General features: G+C 38.4%; 1 protein-coding gene across 1 annotated transcript in view; it reads left to right on the plus strand.

Annotated features, from left to right (window-relative positions):
- Nucleotides 1–11,081, plus strand: part of BCAP29 (B-cell receptor-associated protein 29) — a 95,534-nt gene extending 84,453 nt beyond the window's left edge. Inside the window, exons 6-7 of the mRNA XM_006859351.1 lie at nucleotides 3,824–3,924; nucleotides 11,046–11,081. Of these exons, the coding sequence (XP_006859413.1) occupies nucleotides 3,824–3,924; nucleotides 11,046–11,081 (137 nt within the window). The remainder of the gene's footprint in view (nucleotides 1–3,823; nucleotides 3,925–11,045) is intronic.
- Nucleotides 11,082–20,382: the final 9,301 nt, after the last annotated feature.

Here is a 20,382-nt window from a genome sequence, read left to right on the forward strand (position 1 = left end):
CGTAGTGGTTACGAATCGGGCTGTGAGCCGCAAGGTCAGCAGTTCGAAACTACCAGCTGTTCCGCGGGAGAAAGATGAGGCTTTCTGCTCCCGTAAAGATATACAGCCTTGGAAACCCGGTACAGGGTCGCTATGAGTCGGAACCGACTCCACGGCACGTAACAACAACTGCCTAATACAGCTACAGTACAGCTAGCAGCTACTAGCCACACATGACTTTTAAACTGAAGTGTAATTAAAGAAAAATTGAATTAAGTTTTAAAATTCACTTCTTCAGTCACACTGGCCACATTTAAAGTACTTAATAGTTCTATGTAGTTAGTGTCCACCATTTTGGACACTGCCGATGTAGAATATTTCTATCATTGCAGAAGGTTAAATTTAACAATACTACCTGAGCTCTGGTAGCGCAGTGGTTATGAATCGGGTCAGCCGTTAGAAACTACCAGCTGTTCTATGGGAAAAAGATGAGGCTTTCTTCTCCCATAAAGATTTACAGGCACGGATACCTTATGCAGTGTTCACTATGAGTCAGAACCAACTCCACGGCACATAACCACCACCACCTATAAAGTATTACTACAAAATGCACTTAAATTGACTGTGACTTATATTTGTATTAAAATGGTCATATAATTAATAGTTTCTCAGCCATTAAAGGCAACAAGGTTGCCTATATGAATGTGTGTGTGTGTGTGTATTACATACAGACATAGATACATGGATGTGTGTGTATCTTTTTTTTTTAACTTCGAAGAAAATTAATGTACTGGGTTATAATTGTAGTACCTAGATAAACAAAGACTAACAGATGGATGTTTTTATTGTCATTACTTTAGATAAAGTCTTAAAGTGCTACTTATAGGAAGGGGCTTCAAATTTTCCAAATGTGGAAAAATGGGATTAAAAGGTAATAGAAATTTGCAATGAACTTTTTGCAGCCCACTTGTATACCCTCACACACACACATGCAAATTTGAGCGTGTAAGTCAGCATCTTGTACGGAAGAAGCTAATAAGCAAAATATATAGAAGGTGATGAAGAAATTGGAAATAGCAGATATTAAGAAGTCATACTTAAAAATTTTCCCTTTATATGGTACATTCATAAATCATTTTTCCAAATCTTGGAATTCTGAAGCAGTTCTATATATAATTCTGCATTTATAGCCCTTAGTTCTATATATAATTCTGCATTTATAATTCTTTTAAGGTAGGGATTTTAATTAAAAAGTGAGCTTTAGAAATTTAAAAGCCATCTTTCTGACACAATGAAATTATAGTATGGGTTCATTTTATGAGTTGTTGTTAAGTGCCTTGGAGTTGGTTCCTACTCATAGCAACCCTGTATAGGGTTTTCAAGAGGCAGCTGGTGGGTTTGAAATGCTGACCTTATGGGTTACCAGTCCGGTGCTTATCCTGCAGCATCACATCAGGAGTCCAATTTATGAATGTACCTGTTATTTTCAACTTAATTTAAGAAAATTCTTTTCTTTGTTCTTAAGAAAATATAAAGTACTCATCTCTTAGCGAGAATGATACAAATATTTTTTTCTTTCTATCAGTATTTTCAGAAGCAGATCTTTCTGATATGTCTATTATTATAAGGCTGTGTCCAGGTCAGAGGCTGGGAAGGTTTAAAATGAGCCTGGAAAGCTTGTGCCAGAAAATAAGGAATGGTAAAAAGGAAAGAAAAATGATGGAACATATTGAAAAGGATGGAGTCCTGGTGTAGTCCTGTGGGATAAAGCTCTGAACTAAAAGGTCGGTTGGAACCAGAAGGTTGGCTGTTCAAACTCACCAGCCATTCCTTGGAAATCTTATACAGGGTCTCTATGAGTCAAAAGATGTTTCCACTGGCCAAATCTGGGGCTATTTGAGCAGTAACATAATTAACTACAATAATAAATAAAAAATCATTGAAAAACTAAGACATAAGTTCATACTATTAATGGATGGACAGATACGTGGATCCTTGGAGAGGCAAAAAACGTTCTTATAATAAATGCGGGAGGAAATGGTGAAGTTGGAAAAATCACCGTTTTTCAACTATAATAATAAAGAGTAGTTTGGGTAAGAATTGTCAAATGGATACTAAATATAGGGTAGTTCTGGTGTTGTGCTGTAGAATAATCACTGGACTGAAAGGTTGATTTGAGTCATAAGGACAGCGGTTCAAACTTACCAAGTGCTCCTCGGAAACCCTAGACAGGGTCCACTGCACTTAATAACAACACATTTTTATGAAGAGCAGGGTCTTTTCATGGTCTTAAATATCTTCCCACATATTAGTGCTTCAAGGGGGAAATGTCATTAGATGCTCTGACTTACAGTGACCCTTATGCACAGCAGAATGCAACATTCCCAGTCCTACACAGTCCTCACAGTTGTTACGATTGAGCTTAAAGTGTTGCTGCCACTGTGTCAGTCCATGTCGTTGGGGTCTTTTGCTTTTACACTGGCCATCCACTTTACCAAACGTGATGCCTTTATCTAGGACCAGGTCCTTCCTGACTACATGTCCAAAGTATGAAAGACAAAATCCCACCATCCTTGGTTCTAAGTGCTGTTGAGTCAGTTCCAACTCATATCAGCCCTGTAGAGGGTTTCCTAGGAGCAAATGTTGGGTTCAAATCACCAACCTTGTTGTTGGAAACCCAGTGCTTATCCTACATCACCACACCAGGGAAAACGGTAACTATAAAATGGATAACCAATGAGAGACAGACAGATGGGCCTCCATATGTTATACCTTGAGAAGTATTTGATGTTACTGTGTCATATTTCATATATAAGTGGCATGTTGTTAAGTGCTGGTGAGTTGGTCCCCAACCATAGTAACCCTGCATAGGATTTCTGAGGAGCGGCTGGTAAGTTTGAACCGCTGACCTTGTGGTTCAAACTGGCATTGTGGTCTAGTGCTTATCCTACAGTGCCACACCAGGACTCCATAGGTGGTATGTTGTTGTTAAGAGCTGTCGAGTGAGTTCCAAGTCATAGAGACTCTGTTTAGGGTTTCCAAGGAGCAGCTAGTGGGTTTGAACAGCTCACCTTGCATTTCAAACCGACCTTTCAGTCCAGTGCATTATCCTGCAGCACCACACCATACCATCACAGATTCCATAAGTGGTCTACATAACCTGAATTTTATCATGAGGAAGCACAAGAAAAACCAAAATGAAGACCAGTTTTGTTGTGTGTGTGTGTGTGTTTTTTTTTAAGTAACTTGGCTTTGTTTTTTAAATGTCAATGTCACAAAAGACCAGAGGCAGGCCAGGGGGAGGTGGTAGGGCTGTGGGGACCTAAGGAACTATCCCAGATTAAAGAGAACTGAAGGAATATGACAGCTAAATGCAATAGGAGGGGGCTTCAGAAAGTTCATGGAAAAATGGAATTAAAACACAGAATTTTTTCACAAACTTTTTAAAGCACCCTTGTGTGTGATCTGGGACCAGATATTGGACTAAAAGGAAAAAAATGCTAAAAAGGACATCATTGAAAGATTGTCAAAATTGGAATATGGATGGTAGATTAGATAAAGTATTATACTGACATAACATTTCATGAAATTGATAACTATATAATGTTATATTTTGATTATTCTTAAGAAATACAGTGATGTGTTAAGGAATAAAGAGGAATGGTTCAAGAAAATTATGTGTGTGTAGAGATAGAGAATATGCTAACTGAAATACAGCATGATGAAAAGTTGTTGAAAGTTGGTGACTTGAGTAAAGTTCTCTTAAATTCTTGCAAATTTTTTGGAAATTCTAAATTGTTTTCAAATAAAAAATTTAAAAATGAAATTGTTTAATGTCTTCTAGCCCTTTCTAAGGCACAGAATGATGTGATGGCAATGAAGATACAATCAGAAAGACTTTCCAAAGAATATGACCGGCTCCTGAAAGAACACTCAGAACTTCAGGTGAATGGCAGACCTTCACATTCTGGGGTTATATTTGTTGAGATGCGAATTACCTAAGGCAGCTATTTGGGATATTAGTCTTTCCCAGATATAATTAATCCTGACTTTGTTAAATGATTAAAGAGTTCACATAACTAGAGTGTCAAGGTTAGGACTTAAGCAATCATAGCATAAAGACATTAAAGGTTTAGTGCATTGCAGTTTGAGTGAAGTTTTAAGCAAAATAGTTGAATCACAAAAAGTCATCATTGAAAAAGGAAGTGGTCCTGGAAAAACGAAGTTTTGGTGTTTGGAACGTGTGCCATAGTCATGTTGAAGCACAGCAACACTGAAAGTCTCACACCACACGGCTTGTGGCTCGACGTTTTAGAACAAATCCTGTGGCACTCATGTATACGGTGTCACCTTCAGTGGTGGTTGAAAAGGTAGAAATGAGGATGAAACGTTTGTGGTTGCTAAGCACACTGGCTGAGAGCACACACTCCAGAAGCAGTAGCAATTATTTTCATCATCATCTTCAATATTGCTTCCCCTATAGAAGTTTATGGGAGAAGAATGGCTTTTTCTCATGCCACCCACTTTAATCTTAGTTTAGAAATAGTCAAGAAGAAATCAAAAATACATTTGTAATTTGACATTCCCTGTTGGTTTGTTTGCTAATTTAAGCAACTGTAAAAATAGCAAGAAAAAGACAAGGACACTCAGAGAAAGGTGTATACCCTTTGTGTGCTGATCCCAGGGCACCGAGGGGCCTCAGTCATGTGGTCTGGGATGTAAAAGATGTTGGAATTCTTCCACAAACTTTTTTTTTTTTCTTAAATGTTTTATTGTGAATTATGTGATAGTTTACATGGGAGAATATTAGTTTTACATTCATTCGATTGTATATCGTCTCATTGCCATGGTTACAGTCCCCTCCATGCAATCCTTCCCCAGTACCCCCCAGGTCTTCAGCATACAGTCGCTCTGCCTCTCTGGATCTAAAGTCTCCAGCTGCTCCATTGCTCCACGTCATCATCTCTGGCTCCATTTCAGGCATCACTGCTTCTCTGTGTAGGGTCCCCGCTCTCTGCTCTTCTCCCTTGATGGTCCTAGGGACCTCCACTCCTTGACTGAAAAGTTAATCACTCCCCTTCTTGCTATAAAACGTCTACCTTTACATTTCCAACCCTCACAATCAGTCCTGATAACAATTATTCACTATTGTATCACAAGAGACCAGTCTGCATTTCATTGCATCAGCCCTGCCTAGTCAGATTGAATACTACTCACTGGAGATTCTACCTTCCTCCAGGCTCTCTGGATCTAGGTTCCCTCTTAAAAGCTTGTAAGCCAGTCACTTCTTGCCTTTGTAGCCCCCCACCCCTCATTTTGGGTAGCCAATGTCCAAGTTGCCCATCCCTGTCTACTCTGTGTGTGGAGGGGGTGCTACCACAAACTTTTTGAAACCCTCTTGTTGAGATCCTGAAATTGACAGTCTCACCAGGACCTGATGAAAATTACTAACTTCAAGGCATCCTTCAAAATCTACCACAGGAAGTGAAGAAGTCACTTCAGAGGACTTTCACCTAGAAATAGAACTGATTTTCTTCCTCTCTCCTGTTTGTGAGGTTAAGTTGTCTCGAGCAGCATGAGTATCCATGCCTGTGGGCTTTGCATGGGTTCAGAAACGTTTAGTTCTCTGAATGGGGAAAGGAAAAATAGGAATACTCCTTCAATTTTCAGGGCAAGTAGCTGAATATCTCCATTGTGGTAACTGCTAATGATTTTTCTCATCCCTGATGAATGTATGTATATACACACACATATATATATATACATCTTTTTTTAAATTTTAAAACCATTTTCAGCTTGGAGTATATGCATTCATGGCAAAAGATGTAGAAATCTTTTAAGAGTAATTCCTTTCCAAGAAAGGAGTTTTAATACCTGTTTCTTTGAGAAGGGTCCTATCCCAGATATGTCAAGTATCCCACTCTATAGGGTCTATTTGAGTCAGAACCAATTTGACAGAACACTACCATACTAATAATTGAGCCTTGCTCACTAGCAAATTTAGGCCTTGATTTAACTTGTGTATGTATATGATGAGTTGTTAAAACAATTTAATGGATGGCATTCACTGGGTGTCTGTTCTGGACCAAACTCTTGGCTAATGATTTCATATATGTTTAATCTCCATAACCACCCAGGAAATTATTTTAATATTCTTATTTTGTGACTGGGAGTCCTGGTGTGGCGCTATGGGTTAATGCACTGGACTGCAAAGTCGGTTTGAAGCACAAGGTCGGCAGTTCAAGCTCACCACCTGCTCCTTGAGAACCCTTTACAGGGTTGCTGTGGGTCGGAACTGACTCAAAAACACTTAACAAAAACAACGACATTTTGTAACTGAGGAAGCTGGGGCCCAGAGTTGTTACATAATTTATTCAAGGTCACTATACTAGAAAGTGATAGGATTCAAAGCTGGGATTTAAAGTCAGGAAATCTATCAACAGAATCTCCATCATTAACCATTGTGTTCTTTGGTTTATGCTGGTTATTGGACTGTGTGTTCTTGAATTAATTCTCATCCCAGTTTGTTCTGCTTTGTATCTCAAGAAGCTATGATTCCCAGGCATTTCCTTCATGGTCCCCCTTCTTGCCTCCCTGATCCCAGTTTCCACTTAGCAGGACCACCAAAGTTCCAGCTTTCATCTGGTAACGCCATCTTTCCCCTTGTCCCTCCAGCCCAAGGAGTGGTGATGGCTTTCTGATGTTGCTAATACCTAAGGTGCTTGCCTCTCTACTATGTTTGATGTGTCGACTTTCTCATCACCTATGAAACCAGTTTTCTGTTTGAAGGAGGGGAAAAAAACAGCTCCATAGCTTACCAGGTCCAAAACCCTTGGAGAATCATCTGACAACCATGCCCCTTGGCTTCTTCATTATTCAAATGAGAATTATAATACCTTTTTATGAGACTCCTATGAATATTCAGCAGAATTCTATGCAAGAAGACTCTTTAAATAACTTTAAACAAGAAAACACTTTATATAGACAGCCTTAAAAGCTTATTAATTATGTCTTGTTTGGTCACATTTTCCTCCACCCACTTTATAACGTCTTACTCTTTATCCAGTATGACCTATATAAGATTCTGACATTTAGGCATCATTAATTAAGAACCATTTTCTTAGAAGTGACTCTTACATTTTGACGTTCACCTTCTGAACCTTACTTAGAGAAACATGGATATATCATCTGTGGTTAAAAGCAGTATCAGATTTTTATTTTATGAATTGTACTTCTGTCAGACATACCTTAGTAATTAAATTATATCTTTAGGTTCTTTGGGAAATTTAACAGCTTTCTCAATTTTTTATAGCTGATATGCTTTAAAGGAAATCATCATAAAATTAAGGGTTGTTAAAATATTAAGGATACAAAGGCAAAAGAGGAAAGATTTCTGTAATTTAAACAAATTTCACTTTGTGTTTTTAAAATCCACTTGGATTTCCCCAGCTGGTCTGCCTTCAAAATATGCAGCTTTGCCTTTCCTTATTTGCCCTGGCTCTCTTCTGGAAATTAAAGTGCAGAACTGACTAGAGGTTATTGGCAGCACAGCTATCATCACCTGCCAATTAAGTTTCATTTTGGAAAATCCCCATCCACTTAGGGACTTGTCAATAATAGCAGCTCATTACAGCTTTGGTTTTAACTGAAGTATTAAGATAAACGCAGGTGTAACATGTGAAAAGTATTCCTTAGCACTCAAGACTGTCTTCATTTTTGGTTCTTAAATGAAATGTGATTTAAATTACTTTGAGAGAATGAATGCCCACCCTGAACAAGAGCTTGGTGAAGTTCCTGAATAAAGCAATAACACTCATATATTTTAGATTTTTTTTTTCTTGATATAGACTCTTTTTTAGTCCAAGTGGTCTTTTTTCTTTAATTGTAAAATATACACAACAGTCACCATTTTAACCATTTTCAAGTATACAGTTCACATTAATTACACTTACACTGTTGTATAACCATCACCATTTGTTTGCAAAACTTCTCATCATCCTAAATGGAAACTCTGTACCATTAGACAATAATTTCCCTTTCCCCTACCCATGGTTGTTGTTGTTAAGTGCCATCAAGTCGATTCCGACCCATAACGACCCTGTATAGGGTTTCCAAGGAGCAGCTTGGTGAGCTTGAACCGCCGACCTTGCAGTTCAAACAGCTTTGCAGTCTCGCGCATTAACCCACAGCACCACACCAGGACTCCATTCTACCTATGGTAGCCACTAATATAGTTTTTATCTCTGTATACTTGTCGATTCTACATATTTTATATAAATAGAATCATATAGTATTTATCCTTTATATATGGTTTGTTTCATTAAGCATGATGTTTTCAAGGTTCATCCATATTGTAATATATATTAGAACTTTATTGTTTTAATAGCTGAATTATAGGTATGTTGTTTATCATTCTCTGTTGATTAGACACTTGGGTTGTTTCTACCTTTTGGTGATTATGAATAGGGATGCAGTGAATCAAATATCTGTTTGAGTCCCTGTTTTTAAGTCTTTTGGCTATGTAACCTCTGAGTCATATAGTAATTTTGTATCTCCCTTTGTGAAAAACTGCCAAAGTATTTAACAAAGCATTTGCACAATTTTGCATTCCCACCAGCAGTGGATGAGGAGTCCAGTTTCTTCACATCCTCATTAACACTTATTTTCTGTGGGGTTTGTTATTGTTGCTGTTTTTATAATATCCATCCCAGCTAGTGTGAAGTGTATCTCATTGTGACCAAATGATTTCTTAAGGTTACTGTGTTCCATTTTCCTCCAGTTTAAGATTATGCATAGTTTTTGTTGTTAAGTGCTGTAGAGTCTATTCCAACTCATAGTGGCCCCATATAGGGTTTCCGGAGCTCTAAATTTTTTGCAGGAATTGAAAGCCTCATCTTTCTCCCTCGTAGTGACTGGTGGACTTGAACCGCCAGCCTTGTGGTTCACAGTCCAGTGCTTATCCTGCCGAGTCACCATGTTCCCTGTATATTGTTATTGTTGTTAAGTGCCGTTGAGTCAGTTCCAACCCAAGTGACCCTGTATAGGGTTCCCAAGGGGCAACTGATAAGCTTGAACTGCCAACTTTGAGGTTCAAACCAACTTTGCAGTCCAGCGCATTAACCCACAGCATATATAGTCATCTTTATAATATTATCAGCAAACAATAGAATTGAGAAGCCAGTTCTATTGGCTAATATCTGAAAGATTTTAAAAAAAGAAAGAGAGACTAGTTTTATTTGGTTTTAGTTTTACTTGATTTTTCCCTTGCTAAGAGTTCCAACTGGATTTGGAGTAGGAAATTTTTAGGAATTTTTCTTTTCTTGGTGTAATCTGTGAAAGTCATATTGTTGTTGTTGTTAAGTGCCGTCGAGTCGGTTCCGACCCATAGCGACCCTGTTCCGGGTTTCTGAGGGTGTAAATCTTTACAGGAGTAGAAAGCCTCATCTTTCTCCCACGGAGCGGCTGGTAGTTTCGAACCGCTGACCTTAAGGTTCGCAGCCCGATTCGTAACCACTACACTACCAGAGCTCCTTGTGAAAGTCATATTAGGCAGGGAAAACAGTGAACTTTTCAAGAATGTTATCTTTTTCCCTTCTAGACATTTTTAACAAGCAAAACCCACAAATCTTGTGGATTTTTAGATCGGAGCCTTTCTCAATCCACATTTTCACATTTTATTAGTCTCATAATAACTATACAGAAAGGAGAATATATTTTTAAGTAGGTTCAGTGGATTATTTACTATGCCTTCTAGCCATTTATTGCCCTGTGATTCCCACAAAATGATTGGATGGGACTATGCAAATAAGGTGTTTGCGGCCTACCACGAGATTTGGGCAGCCTAACTGTAAATAAGGTGTGTGGAACTCTTGTGGGGTTGGTGGTGGTGATGATGATGTGCCTTGGAGTTAGTTCTGACTCATAGTGACCCTGTATAGGGTTTCTGAGGCTGTAAATCTTTACTGGAGCAGAAAACCTCATCTTTCTCTCATGGAACAGCTAGTAGTTTCAAACTGCTGACCATGAATGAGATTAGCAGCCCAATTTAGGACTATGTAAAATAAAGTATATGGAACCCCAGTGAGGGAGTTGGTCAATTTTGCCATCCCACTAGTCTTAAAATGAGTCAATCCCAGAAGCAAAGAGAGGAAATCTCTTTCCCACCAAGAAGAGCCTAGAGCAGAGCTTGTCCTTTACACTGGAAACCTCTTAGACCCAGGAGACAGAGAGTGCTGTAACTCTAGAGGTGGCAAGAAGCAGTGGCAGACACAGCATCATCAGAACTAGCAGACCGGAGCAGGATGGTGCAGTGAGCGTCCCAGCACCCAGTCTGAGGTGACTACTGTGAGCCTACTGACCTGGGGAGTGAGAGTTGAGTGCCATTGGACTCGTTCGGGCAGAGTAAATTGCTTCTTGGCACTTAATAGCAAAACTAAAGAGCATTGTAATACTTAAAGGCAAGGTAGAGGCCAGGCCCTAGGGGACCAAGTGCTAAGAGAGAGGAACCTGTCTGGGCATAGCTGAGAAGAAGCTTCCTGACTGAAGAACTGTATCCTGAGTCATTTCTGATCCTGAATTATAACCTGTTACTTCTTTAAGAGGACTCCTGTAGGATCAGCACTGGACTGTGAACCACAAGGTCTGCAATTCAGACCCACTAGTTGCTCTTTGGAAACCTTACACAAGGTTGCTGTGAGTCGGTACTGACTCAATTGTACTTAACAACAACAACAACTTGCTTAATAAACCCCATAACTGGCTGTAGTATGTGAGTTCTGTGTGGTTACTACAATCAATTCTAGAATCCAGCAGAGAAGTAGAAACTGCTGTGGAAGAGACAACTAGTATTAGAAAGCACAACACTTGGAGATTTGGAGGTGTGTCTGACCTCCACTTCACAGGAATCATCAGCTTTGGGCTGATACTGATCATGAGTCTTCTCCTCACTTACGAAGTTAGAGAGCTGATGCCACACAGTACCGTTTTTACAAAAAGCGAAGTCCTTGTATCTTTTCATCTGTTTCTCACTCTGATATAACTACCTAAGTCATATTTTTTTCTTACAGGATCATGTAGGAAAAGGCAATAAGAAAAGCCTGTGAACTTTGTGAAAGAAGATGTGGTACACCGTGTCAAGACCATTAGTGTGTAATCACATTAGCCTCTAAGAAATTCACAGTTCAGTTTGGAAACATGCACTGTATGTGACCAGCCAATTTCTTTAATGCCACACATAGGCTGTACGGTGATGCCATTGTCACAGTATTTGATGGCGTTTCAGATAGATTGTAAAGTCTGTATTCCAGCTCTTAAGAAAAATAAAAGCATGTTAAACACCATATTTACATATTTATATAAACATTAGTGTATAGTGGCTGGTTATTGATAAAAGGAAAAATTCATTATTAGACTTTTGAGTTGATTAACACCATTAATAGTTTGAAAACTTTTATGAATTTTCAATAATAATAGTAGTCTGTTTAATGATGATGTTTGACAATAGTATTCAATATCACCAAATTTGTTAACATTAAATAAAGGCTAGATCATCATAATTAGCCATTGTGTTTATAGGGAAGAGTCAGAAAGAGCAAACAGTGAAAACAGTGTGACCTTTGACCTTAGGTTTGTTTTTTTTAATCTGATGATAACTATGGTTTACTCTTACAAGACGGCTGTATTGATGACTGCATTTTTGTTGCTGTGCTTCTGCACTTGTCTGTTTTCTGTTGACATTTGTGTTAATGGCATAATCAGTAGCATTCTGACTTTTCCAGTTTACATGAGGGTCGACCGTTCTCTGCACAACTGCCATAGCACTGAGGTAGCCAGATTTTACAGCAGAGTAGGTCTGAGCTTAAACAAGCAATGTGTATTGTATCCACTGAGCAGTGATTCCCATGGCTGGGAGAACTATCAGTTAGACAGATATTACCTCAAATATGCAGATACTGTTTCTCTATTCTGAAAGATAAATATAACTATTTTTCCATTAAACTATTCATTTAGCATCTCCTTTAGAAGATGGTTATGATTGTAATACTAATATAATTGAGGTTGTTCCAATGTTTACACATGAAAATCACCTTTCTTATCTCAGAAAGATCTAAATATAAAAGAAAATGAAAAATAAGTACTGGAGTTATTCTTTTTCTGGTCTTTGTTTATTATAATTTTAGTACCAACTTCACACATTTTAATTTTTTTCATTGTAAAGTGTTTGAAATGGACAAGTACAGATGAATTTTATTTCAGAGAAAAGTCAGGACTGACTGCTAGAAAACAGACATGTAGGAGACATTTAACAGGAGTAAGAAATGGGAGTTAAGACCATATGGACTGACACCACCATAAATAACAAGAAAAGGGGGCGCTGAAAGAAGACTGAACCCAACAAATGGCAGCTCAGAGTATACACTTAGGAATAGCAAAGGGAGAGCTACATGGGTAAATATACAACTCAGGAGAATTTGGAATCCTGGCCCGTCGTATGGAAAGCAAGTCTAATGACAGAAGAATGTAGAGAAAAGTAAAACACACAGCTTTAGAATTGGCAAAACTAAAATCTACTTTGGCCTCATCACCTGTTTAGCCATGTGATCTTAAAAAAAGTAAATCAAACATCCTGGGCATCCATTTCCTTAGTTCTAAAATGAGGATAATAAAACTCATGTCCAGACTTTCTATGAGGTATTAAGAGAGTTCAGACAGGTCAGTTTGAACTGCAGTGTTGGCCATTCAAACTCACCAGTCAGTCCTTGGAAACCCTATACAGTGGCGCTGTGAGTCACAGCTGATTTGATGGCACTTACCAACAACACTGTTAAGAGACTACAGTGATTCTAAAAGTTGTTAAGACAGTACAGCAAGGGGAAGGTCTTGGAGCAAGAAGATTTGAAAGATTCCCCAAAAAGGACTTTAATGTTTATATTTAACTCCTTCATAACCAAATAATTTAATGTTTATTGTTTTGGTTGATAGAAAAGTTTTCCAGTAGTGAGTTGCATGCTGAGTAATTAAGTCATGCTAAAATTTTGTTAGGTATTAAGTAATATGTGAGAGACATATATCCTCTGGTGGAAGGAGGCCTGAGAAAACTAATTTGTTCTTGGAGAAATTAGTTAATTATGTGAAACTTTTGGAAGCATGAGGTAACACTTAAAGGCAGCTTGCAATGGCTGCTCATAATTGTTGTTTTCCTCTTAGTGCTGCATTCTCTGCTTCACCTTCTAGATCCCTTGACAAGTAAATGCTTTCCAACCTGTAGGAGCCATAAGTCAATTGGCATCCAACTTACTTCTGACCTGCTCATCAAAAGAAAGGAGATCTGCCCATTCATTTTAGCAAGGTGCCTAGTGAGAGGGAGCTCAAGGAAAGCTGATCACATTTGCCATTGTTGTAAACAAAAAAGGGTGTAACTTGTGAGGTCCCATCCGATTGACTGAGACTTAGTGACCCATAACTTAGAACACAACGAAACACTGCCTGGTCTGCAACCTTCTCACTGTTGTTATGTTTGAACCCATTGTTGTTGCCACTGTGCCCATCTATCTCACTAAGGGGCTTCCTCTGTTTTTGCTGACACTCCACTTTACCAAGCACAATGTCCTTCTCCAGGGATTGGCCCCTCCAGACAACATATTCCAGGTATGAGAGATGAAATCTCAACATCTTTGCTTCCAAGGAATAAACCGGTGGTACAGCTTCCAAAACAGATATGTTCTAATTTTGGCAGTCCATGTTATATTCAAGATAGATCTTGAAATGTTCTTTTTCTTGGTGAATGTGACACCACGCCTCTTCAATTTGTCATTCCTGGCATAGTAAAACATAAGACTGTCAGATTCAAAATCGCCTGTACCACCCTAGGATATTGAGCTTTATGAGTTCCATTTCATTTTTGACAACTTCCAGTTTTCCTAGATTCATACTTAACATTCCATGTTCTGATTATTAATGGATAGTTACAGCTGTTACTCCTCATTTTGAGTTGTGCCTCATCAGCAAATGAAGGTCCTGAAAGCTTTGGTCCATTTACATCATCATGGTCAACTCTACTTTGAGGAGGCAGCTCTTTCTCCTTTGTATTTTGAGTGCCTTCCAATCTGAGGGAATCATCTTTCAGTACTATATCTGTCGATATTCTAGAGCTATGCATATTTCAATATTCTAATGCTGTCATGGGATAATATCTATATACCTATAAGGAAGACCAAGGAGCTCTGGTAGCATAGTGGTTGCGAGTTGAACTGCTAATATCAAGGTCAGCAGTTCCAAACTGCCAGTTCTATGGGAGAAAGTTAAGGCTTTCTGCTCCCATAAAGATTTACAGTCTTGGAAACCCTATACAGGGTCACTATGAGTCAGAACCATTCCACGGCACATAACCACCATAAGGAAGACTAGTTAACACCACTATTGCTCAAGTTTATGCATTTACCATTAAAACCAGTGATGATGAAATGGAAGAATTCTACCAACTTCTTCAGTTTGAAATTGATCAAACATGCAATCAAGATACATTGATAATTGTTGATTGGAATGCAAAGGTTGGAAACAGGAAGGTTTAGCAGTTAGAAAGCATGGCTTTCATAGAAACAACTCTGGATATCACAATAGAATTTTGCAAGACTGATGACTTCTTCATTGCAAATGCTTTTTTTAAACAACAAAAAATGACTATACACATGGACCTCACCAGGATAGAACACACAGAAAACAAATTGACTACATCTGTGGAAAGAGATGGTGGAAAAGCTCCATATCATCAGTCAAAATAAGGCCAAGGGTAGAACATAAAACAGATCATCAGTTGCTCATATGCAAGTTAAGACTGAAGCTGAAGAAAATGAAACATGTCCACAAGAGCCTAAATATGACCTTGAATCCCACCTGTATTTAGAGATCTTCCTAAGACCTGGAGAGTCATGGGATGACATAAAAAATGTTATACAGAAAGAAAGCAAAAGGTCATTAAGAAGATAAGAAGAAGGAAAAGACCAAAATGGATGTCAGAGGAAACTTTGAAACTTGCTCCCCAGTGTAGACATGCTAAATCAAATAGGAGAAATAAGGAAGTCACAGAGCTGAACAGAAATTTCAAAGGGCAGTTTGAGAAGACAAGGTCAAGCATTATAATGAAATATGCAAAGACCTAGTTAGAAACACAAAAGCCAAGAACACACACAGCATTTCTGAAACTGCAATAACTGAAGAAAAAATTAAGCCCTTGACTAGAAATATCGAAGGATTCTATGGGCAAAATATTGAATGAAATAGAAAGTATCAAAGATGGAAGGAATATATACAAAGTCACTGTACCAAAAAGAAATGGTAGGGGGAAAAAAAGAAATGGTTGATGGTTAACCATTTGAAGAGGTAAGCATATGATCAAGAGCCAATGGTATTGAAGAAAGAAGGTTCAGTGAAAGCATTGGCAAAAAGCAAGACTTTGGGAAATAACAGAATACAAATTGAAATCTTTCAACAAACAGATGCAGCACTGGAGGCACTTATCTGTGCCAAGAAGTTTGGAAGACAGCTAACTACCTAGCCAAATGACCGGAAAACTTCCCTATTTGTGGCCATTCCAAAGAGAGGTGACCCAAAGGAATGCAAAAATCATCAAACAATATCCTTAATATCACATGCAAGACAAATCTTGCCAAAGATAATTCAAAATTGTCTGCAAAGTACATTGACAGCGAACTACCAGAAGTTCAAGCTGGATTCAGAATGAGAGATATTGCTGATGTCAGATGGACCTTGACTGAAAACTGAGGATACCAGAAAGATGTTTGCCTGTGCTTTATTGACTATTCAAAGGCATTGTTCTGTATGGATCATGACAAGCTATGGATAACATTGCAAGGAATGGACATTCCAGAACACATAATTGTGCTCATGAGGAACCAGTACATAGACCAAGAGGCAGTCATTTGAACAGAACAAGGGGACGCTGAATGGTTTAAAATCAGGAAAGGTATGTGCAAGGATTGTATTCTTTCACCACACTCCTTCAGTTAGTTTGCTAAACAATCTGAAAAACTGGATTATATGAAGAAGAACGTGGCATCAGGATTGGAGGAAGACTCATTAACAACTTGTGATATGCAGATGATACAACCTCGCTTGATGAAAGTGAAGAGAACTTAAAATATTTACTGATGAAGATCAAAGACCACAGCCTTCAGTATGGTTTGCACTTCAATGTAAAGAAAACAAAAATCCCCTCCTCTAGACCATAATAACAACTATAAATGGAGAAAAGATTGAAGTTGTCAAAACACTTCATTTTGTTTGGATCCGCTATCATGGAAACAGCAATCAAGACTTCAAATGACATGTTGCACTAGACAAATCTGCTGCACAAGACCTCTTTAAAGAGTTCAAGAACAAAGATGTCAGTTTGAAGACTAAAGTGAAACTGACCTGAGGCATGGTATTTTCAATAGCCTCATATGCATGTGAAAGTTGGGCAGTAAATAAGGAAGACAGTAGAAGAATTGATGCAGTTGAGTTATGATGTTGGAGAAGAAAACTTAAAGTACCATGGACTGCCAAAAGAACAAACAAATCTGTGTTTGAAAAAATATAGACAGAATCCGTAGAAGCCAAGATGGTGTGATTTCATCTCTCATACTTAGGACATAATTATCTAAAGGGACCAGGCCCTGGAGAAGGGAATCATACTTGGTAACGTGGAGTTGTTGTTATTGTTAGGTGTCATCAAGTTGGTACCAACTCATAGCGACCCTATGCACAACAGAACAAAACACTGTCTGATCCTGGGCCAACCTCACAATTGTTGCCATGCTTGAGCCCATTGAGCCAACCTCACAATTGTTGCCATGCTTGAGCCCATTGATGCTGCCACTTTACCAATCCATCTCACTGGGGGTCTTCCTCTTTTACTCTGATCCTAAACCTTACCAAACATGATATCCTTTTCCAGCGACTGGTCCCTCCTGACAATTATGTCCGAAGTATGAGAGATGAAGTTTGGCCATCCTGGTCTCCAAGGAGCACTCTGGCTGCATTTCTTCCAACACAGATCTGTTTGTTCTTTTGGCAGCCCGTGGCACTTTCAATATTCTCCTCCAACACCATAACTCAAAAGCATCAATTCTTCTATGGTCCTCCTTATTCACTGTCCAGCTTTCCCATGCAAATGAGGTTATTGAAAACACCATAGCTTGGATCAGGTGCACCTTAGTCCTCAAGCTGACATTTTTGCTCTTCAACACTTTTAAAAGGTCTTGTGCAGCAGATTTGCCTAATGGAATACATCGTTTGATTTCTTGACTGCTACTTCCGTGAGTGTTAATAGTCAATCCAAGAAGAATGAAGTCCTTGACAACTTCAATCTTTTCTCCATTGATAAGAATGTTGTTTATTGGTCCAGTGGTGAGGATTTTTGTTTTCTTTACATTGAGATGCAATCCATACCTAAGGCTGTGCTCTTTGAGCTTCATCAGTAAATGTTTTAAGTCCTCTTCACTTTCAGCAAGCAAGGTTGTATCATCTGCATATTGCAGGTTGTTAATTAATCTTTCTACAATCCTGATGCCACGTTTTTCTTCATATAACCCAGCTTCTCAGATTATTTGCTCAGCATACAGGTTGAATACGTATGGTGAAAGAATACAACCCTGTTGCACACCTTTCTTAATTTTAAACCATTTGGTGTTCCCATGTTCTGTTCAAACAACTGCCTCTTGGTCCATGTACAAATTCCTCATGAGCACAATTAAGTGTTCAGGAATACTCATACTTCACAATGTTGTCCATAGCTTGTCATGATACACACAACCAAAAGCCTTTGCCTAGTCAGTAAAGCACAGGTAAACATCTTTCTGATATTCTCTGCTTTCAACCAAGATCTATCGGACATCAGCAATGATATCCCTTATTCCACATGCTCTTCTGAATCTGGCTTGAACCTCTGGAAGTTCTCTGTCAATGTAAGGTTGCAGCCGTTTCTGTATTGCCTTTGGAAAAACTTTAATCACATGGGATATCAAAGATATTGGCCAATGATTTCCACATTCTGTTCGGTCACCTCTCTTTGGAATGGGCACAAATATGGATCTCTTCCAATCAGTCAGCCAGATAGTTGTCTTCCAAATTTCTCGGCATAGATGAGTGAGTGCCTCCTGTGCTGCCTCACTTTCTTGAAAGATTTCAGTTTTTATTTCATCAATTCCTGGTGCCTTGTTCTTTGCCAATTCCTTCAATGCACCTTGGAGTTCCTCCTTCAATATCATTGGCCCTTGATCATATGTTACCTCTTGAAACCACATTATTCAAGTTTATGCACCAACCACTAAAGCCAGTGAGGAGGAAATAGAAGAATTCTATCAACTTCTTCAATCTGAAATTGATCAAACATGCAATCAAGATATTCATCATTACCGGTGATTGGAATGCAAAGATTGGGAGCAAAGAGGAATGATCGGAAAATATTGCCTTGGTGATAGAAATGATGCTGGAGATCACATGATAGAATTCTGCAAAATCAATGACTTGTTCTTTCAAATACCTTCTTTAGGCAGCATAAGAGATGACTATACACATGGATCTCGCCAGATGAAATACAGAGAAATCAAATTGACTACATCTACAGAATGAGACAATGGAAAATCATCGGTCAAAACAAGGCCAGGGGCAGATTGTGGAACAGATCATCAATTGCTCATATGCAAATTCAAACTGAAGCTGAAGAAAATGAAAACAAGTACATGAGAGCCAAAATATGACTTTGAATATATCCCACCTGAATTTAGAAATCATCTGAAGAACAGATTTGATACATTAAACACTAAAGACCAAAGACCAGAAGAGTTGTGGGATGACATCAAGAACATCATACAGGAAGAAAGCAAAAAGTCATTGAGAAGACAAGAAAAAAGAAGGGGTCAAGATGGATGTCAGAAGAGACACTGAAACTTTCCAGCGTAAAGATGCTAAAGAAATGGAAGAAATGAGGAGGTCCAAGAGCTGAACAGAAAATTTCAAAGGTCAGCACGAGAAGATAAAGTCAAATATTACAACAAAATGTGCAAAGATCTAGAGTCAGAAAACCAACAAGGAAGAACACGCTCAGCATATCTCAAGCTGGGGGAACTGAAGAAAAAATTCAAGGTAACCTGGAGGTTCAGCAAAAAATGGGAAGACCTCCCAATGAGATGGATTGGCACAGTGGCAGCAACAATGGGCTTAAGTGTAACACCAACTGTGAGGATGTCACAGAACTGGGCAGTATTTTGATCTGTTGTGCATAGGGTCGCTATGAGTCAGAACCAACTCATTGGCATCTCACAACAACAGCAACATGATATATACAGTATTCTTTGCCAACACCATAATCCAAATGCATCGAATTTTCTCCTGTCTTCCTTTTTCATTGTCTAACATGCATCTGATGTAATTGAAAATACCATGGCTTGGGTCAAGCACACCTTAGTCCTCAATCAGACATTTTTGTTCTTCAACACTTTAAAGAGGTCTTTTGCAGCAGATTTTCCCAGTTCAGCATGTCCTTTGATTTATTGACTCCAGCTTCCATGAACATTGTAGATCCAAGTAAAATGAAATCCTTAACAACTTCAATCATTTCTCTGTTTATTATGGTGCTATTATTCAGTTGTAAGGATTTTTGTTTTCTTTACATTGAAGTCTAATCCATACTGAAAGCTGTAATCCTTGATCTTCATCAGTAAGTACTCCAAGTCCTCTTCATTTTCAGCAAGCACAGTTGTGTCATCTATATATTGCAAGTTATTAATGAGTCTTCCTCCAATCCTGATGCCACATTCTTGTTCATATAATCCAGCTTCTCAGATAATTTGCTCAACCTACAGATTCAATAAATACGGTGAAAAGACAATGTTGATGCACACCTTTCCTGATTTTAAAACATTCAGTATCCCCTTATTCTGTCCCAACAACTGCCTCTTGGTTTATGTAAAGGTTCCTCATGAACACAACTAAGTGTTCTGGAAGTTCCATTCTTCCGTGTGTTCCTAGTTTGTTATGATCCACACAGTTGAATGCATTTGCATAGTCAATAAAACATAGGTAAACATCTTCCTGGTTTTCTGTGCTTTCAGCCAAGATCCAAATGATGTCAACAATGATAACCCTCATTCCATGTCCTCTTCTTTTTTTTTTTTTTCCCCATGTCCTCTTCTAAATCCGACTTGAGTTTTGGCAGCTTCCTGTCAATGTACTGCTGCAACTATAATTTTAATTATCTTAAGCAAAATTATACTTACATGTGTTATTAATGATACTGTCTAATGATTTCAGCATTCCATTGAGTCATCTTCCTTTGTTAAGGGTGAAATTATGGACCTCTTCCATTCGGATGTACAATTAATTTACAAATTTTTTGACATAAAC

The sequence above is a fragment of the Chrysochloris asiatica genome, unplaced genomic scaffold (assembly GCF_000296735.1).
Source record: "Chrysochloris asiatica unplaced genomic scaffold, ChrAsi1.0 scaffold00032, whole genome shotgun sequence".
Taxonomy (NCBI): Eukaryota; Metazoa; Chordata; class Mammalia; order Afrosoricida; family Chrysochloridae; genus Chrysochloris; species Chrysochloris asiatica.